This window comes from Cheilinus undulatus, linkage group 2 (genome assembly GCF_018320785.1).
Source record: "Cheilinus undulatus linkage group 2, ASM1832078v1, whole genome shotgun sequence".
In the NCBI taxonomy this organism is placed as follows: Eukaryota; Metazoa; Chordata; class Actinopteri; order Labriformes; family Labridae; genus Cheilinus; species Cheilinus undulatus.
Window position 1 is genome coordinate 54,377,707 of NC_054866.1, and position 18,597 is coordinate 54,396,303.

Below are 18,597 nucleotides of genomic sequence, written 5' to 3' on the forward strand. Positions count from 1 at the left end.
AAACAAAGAAGTTATCACATTTTTAACATGAAGAACCTCCAGAGCAGTCAGAACAGAATTTCCCTCTTTTCCTAAAAACAATCCAGGCATTTTTCTTTTACATTTTACAGACACAAGATCTCTCCTTTCTGCTCTTTAATACAAAAAAGGTGAAAATCAGACCAAAACAGCCGCTCACAAAGACACGAGTCACCAGCAGGGAACACTTCCTCCATATCTGCCGCTACAAGTCTGTTTGCCCCAGCTTTTGTGGTTACGTGTTGCTGTTGTTAAAAAATCGAGCTCTTGTGTCAGCATCATGCAGATATCTTGAGCTTCACTCAGGCTCTGAGTGTCTCTAGCTTCTAGCTTTGTGTTGCTACCTTTGCAGGAGTTTGTAGATCTAATTCAGTCTAAACTTCACAGTCACATTCTGATCCTTTAGTCCAACAAACCCAAACTAGTGTTCACATCTGCACTCATCTAAAGCAGCAGCAGTAGAATTAATAACATACAGGAGGAGTGTTTATAGACTCTAGTTAACAGGTTATTCAAATTATGGGTTTCAATATGTGAAAATCAATGGCACTGAATCCTGGCTTAAAACAGCAACCTGTGGAGTTCTATGAGACTCAGTGCTGGGACAAGTGTTAATTTTGGCAGCTATTTTTCATTTTAGTCTTTAGACAAAATGTCTTTTAGTCTTAGTCACATTTTAGTCATTTCTACCCTTTTTAGTTTTAGTCAAGTTTCAGTTGATGAAAACTCAAAACATTTAGTCTAGTTTTAGTCCATAAATAGTCCTCACATTTTAGCCTTTACTTTAAGTCCAAGCAGTGACCCCAAACCTGAGGTCCCTGCTTTCTACAGCTGAGAGGCAGAATAGATACAACTGCATTGTTTTCGGGCAGATTAACCCACAGTGGAGAAATATCATGGATTTTAAATGTCTGATGCAAACTAAATTACATTTTAGTCTAGTTTTTGTCATCTTGATGAAAACTGAACTTACTTTATGTCAGTTTTAGTAATCATAGAGTTATTTTTGTTAGTCTTAGTCTAGTTGTCATGGAAAAAGGCTGTTGTATAGTTTTAGTCAACGAAAATTAACACTGGCTGGGACCTCAGGTATTTATACTTCATATGAATGATATTGGTACAGCAAGTGATGCATTAAAATTTGCAATGTTTGCAGATGACACTGATTATTTTTGTTCTAGTGGGAACAAGAAGAAATAGAGATCAAATGAAACAAATGATTTGCTTTAAATAAGCTATTACTGGATAAAATAAAATCTATGTTGTTTGGCCATAAAAGGACTAAAACTGAATTTAAACGATGTTAAAACTGAAAGAGTTATAAAACTAAGTTTTTGGGAGTAAAATAGATGATAAACTTGGTTAGGCCCTCACATAGAACATGTAAAACAGAGATTATCCAACTCTATTTGTATTCTTTACAAAACAAGTGATTTACTGTATAATAACTGCCCTCATATTCTGTACTCTTCTCTTGTGATGCCTTATATGACATACTGCGCTGAAATTTGAGGAAATGCAGATAAAACTAACTTAGATCCAATAATCAAGCTGTAGAAAAGAGCTATTAGGATGATAAATAAAGCTGGATAACATGAATCTACCAATAAGTTTTGATAGGATCATCCACAGTAAGATTACAGGACAGTGTTTATTCAAATACATTAGAAGTTACATTTCACTAACGTTTGACACTGAACAAATGTTAAATATAGATGTGTGTCTACTTTGGAAGTGAAGTTATGAAACAGACTCAATGATGAACTGAAAATGAGTAATTCTCTGTTGGTACTCAAAAAGACTTTAAAATAACTAAAGGTTACAATCTGAACTCAAACTTTATAAAAATGGATTTCTCATTTAAACCATCATGTATTTAGTTTGGTGATTTCTGTGGGTATTCCTTGGATGGTACAGGATTAGCTAGAGTAAGCCACTGGCTTCAGTCTCTTACTCTTTCTGGCACATTTCAGGTAAAATCATTTTATTTTTTTATTTATTCATTCAAATTTAGTGTGATCGGCGTTACTTTGCTGTGTTAAACCTAACCCTATTAATTCCTCTGCTAGATACTGGTTTCTTATCTAGTAACTAAGCTGGTTTGTGTCTACAATGGTAAGGTGTTAATGCTGCTAGATACTGGTTTCTTAGACAGTAACTAAGCTGGTTTGTGTCTACGATGGTAAGGTATTAATGCTGCTAGATAGTTGTTTCTTAAACAGTAACTAAGCTGGTTTGTGTCTACGATGGTAAGGTATTAATGCTGCTAGATATTTGTTTCTTAAACAGTAACTAAGCTGGTTTGTGTCTACGATGGTAAGGTATTAATGCTGCTAGATATTTGTTTCTTAAACAGTAACTAAGCTGGTTTGTGTCTACGATGGTAAGGTGTTAATGCTGCTAGATAGTTGTTTCTTAAACAGTAACTAAGCTGGTTTGTGTCTACGATGGTAAGGTGTTAATGCTGCTAGATACTGGTTTCTTGAACAGTAACTAAGCTGGTTTGTGTCTTCGATGGTAAGGTGTTAATGCTGCTAGATAGTTGTTTCTTAGACAGTAACTAAGCTGGTTTGTGTATATGATGGTAAGGTGTTAATGCTGGGAACTGTTCTAGGAAAGTGACCAAACTCCTGCAGACTAGATATAGAAATTGGTCCACTACAAATACTCCTCTGCGACAGGATGAACTGTAATCCTAAAGAGAGTTCAGAATAGAAACCAGGAGTCTGAGATGCTGTGAACTGTGTCTTACCTGTCTATGTTGACCTTTGACCTTGCAGCTATCTGCAGCTCTTTCTGTAGGTGAGCCTCTCGAGCTCTGGTGGAAACACAGACACAGTGAAGGTGTTAAAAAGCTGACTGGACTGTTAATAACAGAGGAGTCATTCATGGCTAACTTCAGGCTACATCCGGACTACAGAGAAGTTAGCCTCTCTTCAGAAACCTTCTTATGGTCTGATGATCTCTGATGGGTTCTGGACTGGAGATAGACCATGGCTCTGTCCTGTATCACTGTAACAGAAATGCTTGACTAAGTAAAAACGCTTTCTCAAATGTTCAGACAGTTGACAATCATGCTGGCTGAGCAGACATAGAGGAATCTATCATCTGTGTGGCCGTAGTAAAAATAAAGTAATAAACACTGGAGCTTAATGATAACCTGCTGATGATGGGGGGTAATTAGAATTTTTATCTAAGGCTCCAAGAAATGTGAAGCAAACGAACATAAATGTGACCTCCATTCAACAAACACTCTGACAAACACCAGAATGATTCTGATCACAAGATCAAAGGAGTTAACGTTTAGAGTTAAACAGGATGTAATAACCTGGACAGTCCCTTTGCTGTGATGTAAAGCTGTTTTCAGGTATGATGTAAGGTGTGTTCAGGTGTGATGTAAGGTGTGTTCAGGAGTGATGTAAGGTGTGTTCAGGTGTGATGTAAAGGTGTGTTCAGGTGTGATGTAAAGGTGTGTTCAGGTGTGATGTAAAGGTGTGTTCAGGTGTGATGTAAAGGTGTGTTCAGATGGGATATAAAGGTGTGTTCAGGAGTGATGTAAGGTGTGTTCAGGAGTGATATAAAGGTGTGTTCAGGTGTGATGTAAAGGTGTGTTCAGGTGGGATTTAAAGGTGTGTTCAGGTGGGATGTAAAGCTGTGTTCAGGTGTGATGTAAAGGTGTGTTCAGGTGGGATTTAAAGGTGTGTTCAGGTGTGATATAAAGGTGTGTTCAGGTGTGATGTAAAGGTGTGTTCAGGTGGGATTTAAAGGTGTGTTCAGGTGTGATGTAAAGGTGTGTTCAGGTGTGATATAAAGGTGTGTTCAGGTGTGATGTAAAGGTGTGTTCAGGTGGGATTTAAAGGTGTGTTCAGGTGTGATGTAAAGGTGTGTTCAGGTGGGATTTAAAGGTGTGTTCAGGTGTGATGTAAAGGTGTGTTCAGGTGGGATTTAAAGGTGTGTTCAGGTGTGATGTAAAGGTGTGTTCAGGTGGGATATAAAGGTGTGTTCAGGTGTGATGTAAAGGTGTGTTCAGGAGTGATGTAAGGTGTGTTCAGGTGTGATGTAAAGTTGTGTTTAGGTGGGATTTAAAGGTGTGTTCAGGTGTGATGTAAAGGTGCATTTAGGTGTGATATAAAGGTGTGTTCAGGTGTGATGTAAAGGTGTGTTCAGGAGTGATGTGAAGGTGTGTTCAGGAGTGATGCAAAGGTGAGTTCAGGTGTGATGTAAAGCTGTGTTCAGGTGTGATGGTAAGGTGTGTTCAGGTGTGATGTAAAGCTGTGTTCAGGTGTGATGTAAGGTGTGTTCAGGAGTGATGTGCAGGTGTGTTCAGGTGGGATATAAAGGTGTCTTCAGGTGTGATGTAAAGCCGTGTTCAGGTGTGATGTAAAGCTGTGTTCAGGTGTGATGTAAGGTGTGTTCAGGAGTGATGTGCAGGTGTGTTCAGGTGGGATATAAAGGTGTGTTCAGGTGTGATGTAAAGGTGCATTTAGGTGTGATATAAAGGTGTGTTCTGGTGTGATGTAAAGGTGTGTTCAGGTGTGATGTAAAGGTGCTTTCAGGTACCTGGACCTGCGTTCGTTGCGGTTGTTCATGCGAGCGGCCGCCTGCTGTTTCAGGTGGATCATGTCCTCCAGCAGGTTTCCTCCTCTCACCTTCTCCTCTCTCAGTTTGGCCTCTGCCTGTCTCTGACGCTCCAGCAGGGAGTCGTACTCCATCTTCAGTGCCCCGTTCTGCTCTTGAACCTGATCCACCCGCTCTTGCAGTGACTGACGGGCATCAAATGCACCTGCACACCGCTGCTCATCCTCAGACAGCCTACGAGAGAGAGAGAGAGAGATAGAAGACACAGACTGAACTAAGAGCAATGCAGCACTCTGCCTTTAATATAAGCAAATATTGATATGTTCACATAAGCGCCATCCTGATTATGTTTCTGCTCTGAATGAAGGAAACCCTGAGAAAAAAAAACACATCTCTGTCATGGCTAATGATGCCACACATGAATAAAAAAGCAGCTGAGAGATTAAACTCCTGTTTCTAGAAATAGAAATATCAGTAATATTTGCTAACCTCATTTGCACACCATTTGTCTTCATTTATTTTTAAGTCATACAGAGGTGTCATTGTTTCCTGATCTCTGGAAAGTTCATGTGTGATAAAAGCTGAAGCACACTTCCATCAGCTCCCATTGACAGCAGACTAATCTTTACCCTATTAAGTTTGTAGAGTTACCATCCTCAACATTGGATGCTATCTTGTTTAATATGAGCATGGAGAGGAGCTGTAAAGAGAGCTGACTTTGATCAGGGATCGTGGAGCAGGTCTATCATCTCATCCAAATCCGTTTCCCTGTGGGCGTGTTTCAAAAAAGTCCTGTTGTTTTCTGGCTCTAACTTCCTCTTACGAGCTCATAGCAAATAGAACGTATTCAACTCGTCATTCCCAGCTCTGACATCTAACTCCTGAGGTAAATGGAATGAAGCAGAAGTTGAATAATGACTCAACGCATCATTTTAGAATTTTATGACAAATCTGTACATATTTCTGAGTTTTTTAATGGCACAAGTTTCGAATCAGTACATCCAAGAAGTCTTCTGAGAGGAATCAAGGACAACTGGAGAAATGGTGTGGTGTGAAAATCGAGACAGACTCACAGACACGCCATCATTTATAGTGGTAAGATTTAGCCTCTTGGAATTGACAATGAAATTATTGCGGCCATCTCGGCAGCAATAATTTTGACAGCGATTTTCAATTCTAGCCCCAGTCTTAATCTTTATATTAAATGCCTTTAAGTTTAAGTCACATTTTAGTGATTTCTACTCTTTATAGGTTTAAGTCAACAAAAACTCATAAATATTCTAGTCTAGTTTTAGTCCATAAAAAAGTCCTCATATTTGTGTCATAACTTTTAGTCCAGGCATTTATTCTCTAGGCTAAATCTGGTACCAAAACCTAGGGTCCCTGCTTTCTACAGCTGAGAGACAGAAGAGATACAGATGTGTTGTATCTCGACAGATTTACCCACAGTGGAGAAATATCTATGATTTTGAATATCTAATGAAAACTAGACTACATTTTCATCTCGTTTTAATCATCTTGATGAAAATAAACTCACTTTAAGTCAGTTTTAGTCATCACAGATCTATTTTGGCTAGTCTTAGTCTGGTATTTCCCATGGAAAAAGGCTGTCAACAAAAATTTTTAGTCAGAGTTTTAGTTGACAAAATTAATACTAGTTCTTCGTAAGCAAAGCTGCCCATCCCTGGTCTATTATAGTCCAGTAGGTGGCAGAATGCAACTCACATGGATGCCAACCGCCTTAAAACCCCCAAAGAGGAAGAAGAAGAAGAAGATTCTGTGTGTGTGTTGGTGTGTGTTTTACCTGGTATGTTGTTTCTCCAGAATACAGTCTTTGATTTTAATCTGCTGCTGCAGCTCCACCACCTGATAGGCCAGCTGCACCGAAAACAACAGAAACAGCAGAAGAAGAGTCAGAGTGACCAATAAAGGTACCTGTTAACTGTAAATCCTCAGTGCATACAGCTTTATTTATTCATCTATTTATTAGCTCAAAACTTTAGAATTGGAGAAAGGTTTGAACCTATAAATTGGCCTCATTATCTGATTAAAGAAGTAAATATTTTAACCCAGACACCACTCCACTCCCAGGTCGGAGTGCAGACATTAACACAGCTCCTGTTTCTGCTGGACGGAGTTTGGATCAGCCGTTTGTGATGAGGAATGTCAACACAGCAGGCTTTGACATCACAGATACACATGATTCTCAGACCATAGCTGAACAATTCTAGTCCTCTAGCATGTAGACAAACATGTGTTCACATGATCAGCAATGGAGATGTCTAAATACCTGTCTGATGGTGACAAATCACAGCTTTTCACTTGTATGACATCACAAAACTCCAAAAATGTGCAGAGCTTTCTGTCTGGCATGTTCAGCTGCTGAAGCTCTATCAGGCTCTTAAAAAAAATAAGAATAAATGTGTTTAAATGTTAACCTGACACGCCTTTAATAAACCTTCAATACTAAGTGTTTGAGAAAGGGCAGACGATTTAAAAAAAAAACTGATTGTGATTGGATGAACGTTCTGTCTGTCACATCTTTACGGGCCAATCAGAGCAACAAAACATTGTCATAGTCGCTACCCAGGTGCGCGTGTGCAGCTACTGAGGAAAAATGCGAACCATGGCGACTGTAGACATGTCAGTACATGACTTTTGTGTTTTTTGAAAAGAAAACAACTCACTGCTGTTCTTTGTTATTCTTTTAAACGAAAAAATGTCGTCAAGTCCTGATAAAACTGGCGTTTTAGTAGCATCCATGCTAATCTCTTCTGCCATAATTGCACGCACCAGCCTCTTGTTGCTGCTCGCTTACGTCACGACTCCACCGTGCCTGAAAGTACTGCCCAGCATCACTGATTGGTCCTGTCACTTTCTAACTGGGCCCAAATGGTTCAGACCGGAACTTTGCAAGATGGATTCACCAGTGAAAAACAAGGAAACGGGCGACTCCATCTGCTTTGCAAGGTTATTTAAATATGGCGTGACCAGTGATCATGTGACCAGTGATCTTGTGACCAGAGCTGCCAGTCAGTACCTCTCCAGTCGTCTTCTTCAGCTGGTTGTTCTGGTGAAGCAGGGAGGAGAGAGAGCTGCTGCTGCTGTCAGAGGAGGGACGTCTGGGTGGAGAAAACAAACGCACTCATCGTCATTGTCATTATTATCATCATCACCATCACTGCCATCATCATCTTCATCATCTTCATAATATCTTGTTTGTCTCAAGTCCAGCCAGTTGAAGAAGACCTGAGTTTTACTGTTAGACAGTAGAAATTACACTACATCATAAATATTAAATTGTGGTGAGTGTGATACTCATGACTCATGTATGAGTTTAGAGAGCCTCTGTAGGAAGAACAGGAAACGTTTATGTGGTTGAATACAGGAAAAATGAGGTTTAGAATGAGGAAGAGTTTGGATCATCTATGCACCAACTCTCTCTTATTAAACAGCCTTTAACATGAATACTATGGGCACTGATTACTATATCACACCTATCAAATAATTCGTGTTTTTAAAACAGAATGGCTGGTAAAACACGTTTATGGCTTCTAGCTTTTTGAATCCAGCAGCAACAGTGACAGGCTGATGAAAAAGTTACATTCCAACTATTGCTCCACATTACCAGATACTATCTGATAACAGTTTTTGATTTTTATTTCTCATATTACCTCAGAGTGGGCGAGGATTAGACGTGCATATGTGCCATCACACACTTCTTTCTTGCCTAAATCTGGTACCAAATCATGGTAGTTTTGTTTCTTTGCACTCTGTCTAACCTGGGGTCCCTGCTTTCTACAGATGAGAGGCAGAATAGATACAGATGCATTGTTTTCTGACAGATTTACCCACAGTGGAGAAATATCACGGATTTTGAGTGTCTGACGAAAACAAAATAACATTTTAGTCTAGTTTTAGTCATCTTTATGAAAACTAAACTTAGTTTTTGTCAGTTTTAGTCATCACAGATCTATTTTCGTTAGCCTTAGTCTAGTTTTTGTCATGGAAAAAAAGGCTGTTGACGAACATTTTTAGTCATAATTTTAGTCAATGAAATTAACACTGCAGTGAACAGGTGTGTGGAGGTACCTGGATGAGCAGCTCAGGATTCCTTTGGCCAGGCTGCTTTTCTCCAACAGCTGAGTGTCTGAAAAACAAAAACACAAAAACACAACCATCGTTGTTAACCTCGACTTCCTGTCTTAGAGAACACACCTGAGCTGTGCTTCAGACCACCAGGGTTAAATCAGTGTTATTCAGTCTGGTGGATTCGTTTTTTAACTTCCATGTTAACTAATGGATCATTCAGAATCAAAATCTGAGCGTTAACAAAGAAATCCATTCAATGCTGAGATTAAAAACTAGATTTCATCAAATGCTTGGCATTAGCTGCCCAAAGAAAACTCAAACACACCAGAGTCCAGGATGAAGATCTGTGACGGGCACTCCTGAAAGTCTGCCTGTTTACACCTCTGAAACAGGAGGAAACAATGAAGGGTTTCCATAGCAACAACACTTCCTTCCACTTCCTGTTTTCATTGCACAGCCTGTCTTAAAAACAGATGGGTGATGTTTGTTTAATAAATGAAAACTTAAACCAAGGAGTAACTCACACCAAACTATTTCAGATCTGACAGATTTGATCTCATATTCTAGGAGCAGACCTCAGATCTTCGGTGCCCCCGCAAGGCTGCCCAGAACCTCAGGCAAGTTTTTGCTGTTTTTTGTCCACCTGCATTCTTTATACAAAAACACCTTAAGATTCTCACCTCATTGAAGCACAATTCAGTCATAGACATCTATTTTACCATGGCCAACCTGGATTATCAGAATCTGTGTGGTGTAAGGATGTCAGATGAATACATCACAGGTTATATGACCAGACAGACCAGGTAAGAGAACAAAACAGAACTGAATCTCATAGAACTTTATACAAACCAGATCAACAAAGAACAAGCCTTTAACATCTGCATTTAGTTCTCACAGCCCTTGTCGAACTTTCTCTCAAACTTTCATGATCATGTATCTCCATTAAACCTATTCCCATTTAGTTCCTACGGTATTCCAGTGTGTAAAACCTGCATGGATCCCATTCAGCAGTGCAAACATGTTTCCATTATTTGGGCCATAGAGGATGATTTTTTCTTGATTTCACAAACTGGCCGATAAAGATTTTGTCTCTTTTTGATCTTTGGCTGGCCCTGATTGGTCGCTACGGCCAAGAAAACAACAGACAAAGAAATTGGAGCATCATGATTGGCCGACACAATGTCGCAACACATGAAAAACATTACTGTCATATCATCATGGATTTAGAAATGTGGATTTGTGGTAAATAAGCTCTGACTAAACCCTGCACTTTACATCAGGATTAAAAATGTTCTAAGGAGCTGTCAGTAGATCAGCAAAGGATCCGCCTCCGATCTAACCTTGCAAAACATACGGATTCGCTCATTTCCGTGTTTCTCACTGGTGAATCCATCTTGCAAAGCTCCCATCTGAACCGTTTTGGCCTGGTTAGAAAGTGACAGGACCAATCAGCATCGAGGGGCAGTACTTTCCGGCGCGGCGGAGCCGTGACGTAAGCGAGCAGCAACAAGAGGCCGGTGCTATTAAGGCGGAAGAGATTAGTGTGGACATTTCTTCCTTAATAGAATAACAAAGAACAGCAGTGATTTTTTTCTTTTCAAAACCCACAAAAGTCATGTACTGACATGTCTACAGTCGCCATGATTCACATTATGCAGTTCTCTATGGATTTTACTCCTCAATAGTGGCTACAATGTCACGTGTTTTGTTGCTCTGATTGGCCCGTAAAGATGTGACAGACAGAACATTCATCCAATCACCCTCCCAGTTTTTTTCTGCCCTTTCCCAAACACTGTCTATGGAAGGTTTACCAGATGGATGTGTGAAACGAATCCATCTGGCGTGTCAAGGTTACTTCTGATCCCAGTTTACTCCACAGAGATCCGTCTGAGATATCATTAACTATGAATGTTCCCGGGATTATCAGCAATCCTGCAGGGTATGGAGGGTTAAAGGACCAAAATCACACATTTTGTTTTTCTATTTCCCACTGATGGTTAATTTTTGATCTTGGCATATCTGTGTTGATGTGTTGAGCTAAGAATGCTGGTTAATCCCATTCTAACCCAGTAATTCCTTCTTATCTTGACGTCAGGACAACAGCAGGATGATTATGATCCTCCCTGAGGTCTAACCCGCAATTCCACATAGGATGACTACACCGCACACCGAAGTGCCGCGGGTTTGCTCTGACCGAAGGCGAGCGACCTTGCCCACTGGAAGCGTGTCTACAGTGCAGCACCGCGGCACTCAGCCTTGATCAGCAGGAAGAGATCATGGGAGAACTGCGTGTTCACACAGGGATAGTATGTCGACAACGGACTATTCTACTCCGAGGTTAATTTATCATCCTTTCTGGTATAAGTCCATGATATTATTGCTTCCTCCAATGGGTGAGTACATTAGGAAGCTCAGAGGTTAGTGTTTGATTAAAGGATCTGTAGTTTTATGTAAAATTCTTTGGCTAAATGTCCCCAAAAGTTAACTTTTCCTCAGCGTATCTCAAACAAAGCGGAGCGAAGTGTCAGTCCAGGCACATGCTGCCGCCGGTCTGGAGCACCGGCTGTGGAGATACTCTGATAGACAAGAGAGGGAGCGATGTGCTCCGCAGTACGACTCGCTGGCAGTTTGCGGCGCGTTTGCTGTATGTGGAAATTGGAGGTAAGGAATGACCACCAGGCAGTGAAAGGACAGTGGTGGGTCAACAAGGACCGAGGAGGGCTTAGACCTTGACCCTTGACCTCTGCAGTCACTTCATCCTTGAGTCAGAGTGGACATTTGCACTAAGATTGAAGAAAATCCTTCGAAGCTTTCTGGGGACACCACACTGAAAAGAAAGACCAGGACAGGCGTACGGACAGACAACCTGAAGACCTCTGACCTCTGACCCCAAACCTGACTGACACGGAGGCATCAAAATGACTGAAATCAACTTTTAAACAAAGGAAAGCAGCGCTATCCTGGGATAATCAGACAGATAAGGCCGTCTCTAAAACAGCCGGAATGGACCCGTTGTCATGGACACTGGTTAATGTATGATGTCCTCTGTAGGCCTCCGTATAGCGGACATAGGTTCAACAGCTCTGTGCTTATTTCTAACATGTGACTCTACATGTGTCCCAGTCATTGTGCATTGTTGGCTCCTGTGAGTATCTAGAGCTGTTGATGAGCTCACGGTGCAGACGGCGAGCTGACTGTGGTTGCCATGAGTCAGTGTGGCGTGTTTTCAGGAAGTTTAAAAGGAGCTGACATGGGAACATTTCAGCTACAGCTTTGTTTCTGCCAGAAATTAAAAAAAAAAAATACTGTTCTTTAGACACATGTGGAACTGCCTAAATCTGTCTTCACTTTAATCTGTGTGGGATTAGAACATGTGTGCTAGTGCCCTAGCACCCCTTAAACCAGCCCTCATTCTTTACTGAACATGATGGTCTCATTTAACTATTTATTATCTAGAATCTTCTAATCATAGAATTTTGATTCTGGATTCATGTCGATATCTGGGTCTGTATCAGGGGAGTAGGAGGGTTGGAACAAGTGGCAAGTCCAGGTGGCCAGCTGACCAATCAGGCTTTGAGTATCTGGATGTGGCCACAGGCAGTCCAACCATCAGGCAAAGGCTGGCCACCGCCTCAAGGGGGCCTCGTGGTCAAGGGGACCTCTTGCTCCAGGGGGCCTCAAGGTAGAGTTGTCATCCAGTTCTACGCTCAAGTTTTAGGCATGTAGGGCTGAGGATCTATCCTGGCCTGATGTGCCACAACCGAGGGGGGGAGGCAGAGTCACGCTTGTGACATGTCGACACGCATGCCAAGGTCAAGCTTAACAGCATCTCCTGTCAGGACATTTCACCCCTGGTGATCATTAGCTGGTGGCTGTCCTAATACCCACCTGGACACTACCCTAGGCCAGTGGTTCCCAACCTTCTTCCCTTAGGACCTCCCTCGTATCTGAGAAAAGCTAAGCCCCCCCTAGACCCACTTGGAAAAAGTGCACAGCTATTGAAATAGTTGTCATTGACAAAATCCCAACAAAAGAGGCCCACAGAGTCCTCTTCTAGAAAAAGTGCTATGTAGAAACTATCCACTTTTATGATAGCATCTTAGAACCACTCTAGAAATAATAATTCAATAATAATAATAATAATAATAATAATAATAATAATAATAAAAGAGAGGATCTGTTCATTTTCAAGGAAAAAACTCACTTTCTCAAGTTAAAAAAGTCCTTTGAAAACAAAAATTTTCAACTTTTGAGGTCATAAAATTAAACATTTGAAAGTTCAACTACTGATTTCAATTTGTTTTCTTGTAAATTTTTGTTGTTTGAGTTTGTAATGTCAAAAATTTAAGACTTTATAAAGTTGGAAATTTCAAGTTTGTTTGTAAATACAAAACTTTTCAAAGTCTGAAATCAGAAGGTCATGGGTTCGACCCTTAGCTCCTGTGGCCACACGTTGATGTGTCCTTAGGCGAGACACAACCTCCCACTGCTGCATCAGTGGTGTTTAAATGTGTGTAAAGCTAGAGAATGGCATTAGCTAATCTCCATAGCAACCTCTGCCATCAGTGTGTGAATGAGGAGTGTATAGGTAGGCATGACCTGGACTGTTAAAGTGTGTAAAAGTGTTTTAGTCGGATGACTAGAAATGACCATACGAGCTCCAGTCCATTTACAATCATCAACTAGCCAACCAGGGGTCATATTAGCCCCCTCTTCACATTCATAGGTTGCCCTACTACTATTTCTTTACATCTACTACCACAGTCAGGAAGTAACAAACTCAGTAGACAACTTCACTCATGGTGCAGACATGTTTAACATCAAAACAACCACAATTCACCTGAAACATGATCATCAATGATCACAACAGGCAACATCTAAACACTGCACAAATGCATGATGGGAAAACTCTGCCCCCAAGATGTGAAATGGCAGTGGGTGGAGCCTGGATCAATCACTGTCTGATAACTCTGACCCTGACGGCTGTTTACTCTGAATGGAGGTAAAATTACTCTGAGTGTTAAAACCAGCACTGACATGTTAAACAGCTTTATTTCTGCTGAGCAGAGAGGAGAAGGAAGCTGAATCTGTTCTGATATTATTTCTAACATGAAGTGGAGTTAAAAGAGGGTGTTTCCATTGTCATAAACACTTGTCATCACTGACTCTATTAAAAACCTGCATCTTGTCTGATTTTAAAGAATGTTTTAGAAAGAATGTGGGAGGAAACGACACAAAAATCCATCTTTAAAACCAATAAAGAGAAAAGAATCCTCCTCCAAGCAGTAATGAGCCCATGTTTTCAGCAGGAGTGGTGGTTTTAAAGCTGAATGAATAAAATTAAACTTTAAACCTGGTGTGCTCACCAGGTAAGAAACAGGAAGTGTTCTTTGGACCCAACTTCATTTAGGAGAGTTCATGGATGTCCCTTCTGACATGTTTATTAGCCATAAAATGTTTCTTTAAACTGTATTATCTCAAATTAAAGCTCTCCTCTCTGTAGTAAAGATAAGTTTTTATGTTAACTTCACTGATTTCAAGAAGAACTCTGGTCTAATTATTCTTTATTAACAGCAATGAGAATTTTCTTCAGATTAATCCGGATCTAAACACGCTCAGCTCATCTAAACTGTCATTAAAACCAGATTAAAATCGGATTAAAGAGTACTTATGTGTCGTACAGAAGCGGATCAGGTCCGTGAACATGGCGTGCTGGCTCCGGTCTCGGTGCTTCAGCTGCCGGATGATGTCCCTCTTCCAGCCGCCACCTGGAGCCTTTCCCCGGCCACGGGGCTCACACCTTCCCGCCGGGTGATCCGTCATGTCTCCGCGGGGCTCGGCCGTGTCTGTGCGGGTGTTTTTGACGTTCACAGCGGCCATGATGCCACCAAACCGGGCTGCTACATGCCGTCTCTCCGCTGACAGATGCTCTGAGCTCGGCCTGAAGCTGCTCACAGCCCCGCTAAGATCCAGCTGCTCGGACCGCCGCCATGATGGATTCTCCTCTCTTCAAAACTTTGTTTATTTTGCTTTTTGTTTTTTTTTGTTTTTTTTTTTTAACTTTTTCCTCAGACTCGTCACTCTGAAGGGGGACGGGACCAGCTGACAGCTGCCGGGTATCTCAGCCAATCACCGCCCACCCTTCGCTCTTCCTGTTTGGACTGGGAGGAAAAACAAGCTTAGACTGAAGGGCACGCCCCCCTTAGAGATCCACCTGTTGGCTGTACCTGCAGTCCAACCAATCCGAGCCTTTATTAAAGTTTATCATTTTTAACTGGGAATAAAACCATCCAATCAGAACTTTGATCAAAGTTTATATTTTTAACTGGGAATAAAACCAACCAATCAGAACTTTGATCAAAGTTTATTATTTTTAACTGGGAATAAAACCAACCACTCAGAACTTTGATTAAAGTTTATTATTTTTAACTGGGAATAAAACCAACCAATCAGAACTTTGATCAAAGTTTATATTTTTAACTGGGAATAAAACCAACCACTCAGAACTTTGATTAAAGTTTATTATTTTTAACTGGGAATAAAACCAACCAATCAGAACTTTGATCAAAGTTTATTATTTTTTTACTGGGAATAAAACTGACCAGTTTTGATCAAAGTTTGAGTGTTAAACTGAGAATAAAAGCAGCACAAATGTCAGACTTTAATTTTATTTAGAGTTCTTTATCATTTTCAGGTGTTTTATTAATGAATGTCTTCAGTTTCTTTTTTATGTTTTTCCTTGTTTTATTATTTTATGAATCAGATCTTTATTTGTGCTCTTGATTTATTGACAGAACTTTGAAGACTTTTCAGGCAAATAATTAAAAATAATCTTTTTTTTCTTGTCTTTTTCCGTTAATATTTCACTGACTGTTCTTTCTTCTGTTTGTTCATATTTAAGCGTTCAATAGTCATTTTTTTGATACATAAAAATGATCACTATTATCATAAAGTTAAACGCCACTGTGTTAAATTCAACCAGTGTTTCAAAGCAGTTTTTTTAAATCAATTTTCTGCATGCAGCAAAGATAAGGGAAACCAAAAAAGTACTTTTATATTAATTCATTATTTTAGATTTAAATACTAAAATGCGAGTAGAAATTCTGATTAGAAAAAAGTGTCTCTCAGAAAATGTTGGTCAGAATTCTGACTTTTTTTTTTTTTCTAAAAACTCCAAGATACTCCAGACGTATCAGATATCCATCATAGCCAGAGGATATATTTCACATTTATCTAACAAACCTCTCATAGTCAGAAGGCCAGGACAACTCTAATACTCTTGGAAGGCGATTGGCTGATCATCCTGTCTGGGACATTCTTTACAGGCCAATCTCAGCGTTAAGACAAAATGAGGTTATAGGCATGTGCAGCTCCTGTTAGAAACGTGAGCTTGTCAGGCAAGAGCGCTGGAGCTAGAGGGTGGATCAAACTCCTGGAACAATCGGTTTTACATTGGATGATGGTCAGCCTGACACTGAACCAGTTCATTCCATCTGCTCTGTGAGGTTACTGGTCCTCTTCTAAGTTAGAAAGTTTTAAAATCTGAAATAAAGGACACTCCTTTATGACAAACCATAAACATTTATTAAGAAACATAAAAAAACACTTTATGTACAAACACGATGATTTAAAACAGACTGAAAAATAAAGGTAAGGTGCATAAAAACTTAATACTGATGTTGATAAAATCATCTTAACAAGTCACTCAGAATGAGACCTGAGTGAAGTTTGTCCTCTTTAAGGCTCCATACGGTCCACAGGTGGTGGTCAGTCCTAGATCAGACCTGGTTCAGTTTTTTCTGGGTCATCTGAAGCAACAGGTTCGAGTATTTCTCAAGCAGAGACGTCGTCTCTGCACTCTCCAGCGGCCCATGGGGGTCGCTGTTGCCCTGCCCGTCTCTACAGTGCAGCATCCCCTGAAGCTCCAAGTGAACAACATCAAACGCCTCCTGTAGGACAGACGCCATCTGAAGATGCCGCTCAGACTCACCGAGCTGCAGAAGGGAGAAAGTGACCCGAGATGGCAGAAATATAAATAAATGTGTTTCTAAATTTTATTCCATCAGAGGCTGATACTACTGACTGTTAGGCTGAAATATTAACAAAGTTTTATTTAGAACAGCCATCCCTAAATGGCGGCCCACGGGCCACTTCCGGCCCGCCATCAGGTGTCATCTGGCTTGCGAGACATTTGGGGAAAAAAGATGGACATTTTTGAAAATATATTAATTTTCAATATTTACCCTCTTAGGTGTTTAAAATACAAATTTTCATTCATTTATTATGATCTTTATGTAATCATAGCAAAAAAGGTTGTACTACTATGCAATAAATTAGTCAGATACAGTACATTGAACTCTCTTTAGAGCAGGGAGGAACATCGTAAAAAGATGCACGGCAGAGGGCACGGCAGCGCAACTGCTTCACCTCAGCTCCACAAAAATGCTGTCCAAAAAGCAGCTGATACAGACTGTATAATTTAAGACTGAAGGAGAAGGATTTCTATTGTCTAATTTAGATTTTTCTCTTTTTAAGATGACCAACCAAAAAGTGGTTGAATTTAACCACTGTGCGCAACTGCACAGACTCTCATAGAGCCCAGCCCTGCCCGCACCTCTGACTAGTTTTCTGCTTCCCAGACCTTAACGAATGTCAGAGGTTTTTGCTTTGTAAAACCAAACATCTATCCCTGTGCTGCTCTCAAGACAGCAAATGCTTTTCCTGCATAACTCTCTGTCAGCCACAAACGCAGACATCGTATCTGTTCTGGTGAGTGACTAAGTTCAATGTCAGCCTTATAATTCCTCATTATAAAGAATCTGTAATGCCAAACTATTATCAGCTAAATTAACTTACATACGATTTAATTTTATGTCAATAAGACATACAATTATGGTCTTGACCACCAATGTTTAAACAGTAGATGGTTTCTAAATCCCGTTGCATATTTGACTCCAGGTCGCAATAAATGGTAAAAAATCACTCTCATAATGATGCAACAAATTCTTTATAACTGAAAATGTAATCCTAACTTGGACACAGGCTGTCCTATGACATGAGAGGTCGGCATTTTTGGTCTTAGTGCAGCACTCAAAGACATAATTACGCACGAAGATGCGCCACTTCATGACGCGCGCAGGGAGGTCAGGGGGGTTCAGAGAGAATGGATATGCAGAAGAACGACTGTTGTGGCTCAGACATATGGTTGTAAGTCAAGTTTTTACTCAGTAGATGAGGGTTTATAGCTCTTTGAGCAGCAATAGCGGAGCAGTTAGGGGAACATCTCTGTGGGATCCTCCTATCTCTCAATTTCTGGACTCTGCACTGACCCTTGGTTGGTTGAAATAATCTGGGGGTCAGATCAGATATTGTGGACAACAGGTTGCCATTTTAAAGCCATGAACAGCCATGTTGAATGTATAATGAATATTCCAGTCTTGTAAATTAAGCATCAGTGGGTCTTAAAAACGTTAAATATGCAAAAAAAATACCACCTGATACAAGGACAGCATGACTGACCTGTTTAGATTACTTGCAAATAAATCCTCGCTCTAAAGTAGCTAATAAACCCATATATATGTATGTGTAAAATAAAAAAAAATCAATGTCCACCCCTCAACTTTCTATCCTTGAAATATTTTAAACCATGGGTAAAGTAATTTGGGAACCCTGATTTATAACACCTTCACATCTTCAGCTCACCTGCGAGTACAGGTGAACGGCTTGTCTCGCTGTCTCTTTCAGCTCATTGGCGATGTGCTGACACTGCTGCAGGCTGATGGAGTCCTCGCCCGAACCTGAAACAACAAACATCCTGATGATTTCTCTGTAAATGCAGGTTCAGTCCTGAAGGGGGTGCTGCATGGCGCTTATTTAAATGTTCATTGTCATCGTCTGTGGAGCAGGACG

At 40.4% G+C, this 18,597-nt stretch overlaps 2 protein-coding genes across 5 annotated transcripts in view; both read right to left on the reverse strand.

Moving 5' to 3' along the window:
• LOC121516628 (protein Atg16l2-like) overlaps positions 1–14,776 on the reverse strand; it is a 36,564-nt gene extending 21,788 nt beyond the window's left edge. For both annotated transcript variants that reach the window (XM_041798011.1, XM_041798003.1), the window contains exons 1-6: positions 14,370–14,776; positions 8,689–8,746; positions 7,637–7,718; positions 6,401–6,474; positions 4,579–4,830; positions 2,771–2,836 (exon numbers count right to left, since the gene is read on the reverse strand). In XM_041798011.1, coding sequence (XP_041653945.1) covers positions 2,771–2,836; positions 4,579–4,830; positions 6,401–6,474; positions 7,637–7,718; positions 8,689–8,746; positions 14,370–14,568 — 731 coding nt within the window. In that variant the 5' untranslated portion in view covers positions 14,569–14,776. The remainder of the gene's footprint in view (positions 1–2,770; positions 2,837–4,578; positions 4,831–6,400; positions 6,475–7,636; positions 7,719–8,688; positions 8,747–14,369) is intronic.
• Positions 14,777–16,262: 1,486 nt separating this feature from the next.
• wdr62 (WD repeat domain 62) overlaps positions 16,263–18,597 on the reverse strand; it is a 31,572-nt gene continuing 29,237 nt past the window's right edge. For 2 of the 3 annotated variants that reach the window (XM_041803197.1, XM_041803179.1), the window contains 2 exons: positions 18,391–18,485; positions 16,264–16,682 (listed from right to left, as the gene is read on the reverse strand). In XM_041803197.1, coding sequence (XP_041659131.1) covers positions 16,467–16,682; positions 18,391–18,485 — 311 coding nt within the window. In that variant the 3' untranslated portion in view covers positions 16,264–16,466. Of the gene's footprint in view, positions 16,683–18,390; positions 18,486–18,597 lie in introns of all 3 variants that reach the window. The other variant, XM_041803188.1, reaches the window with a different exon arrangement.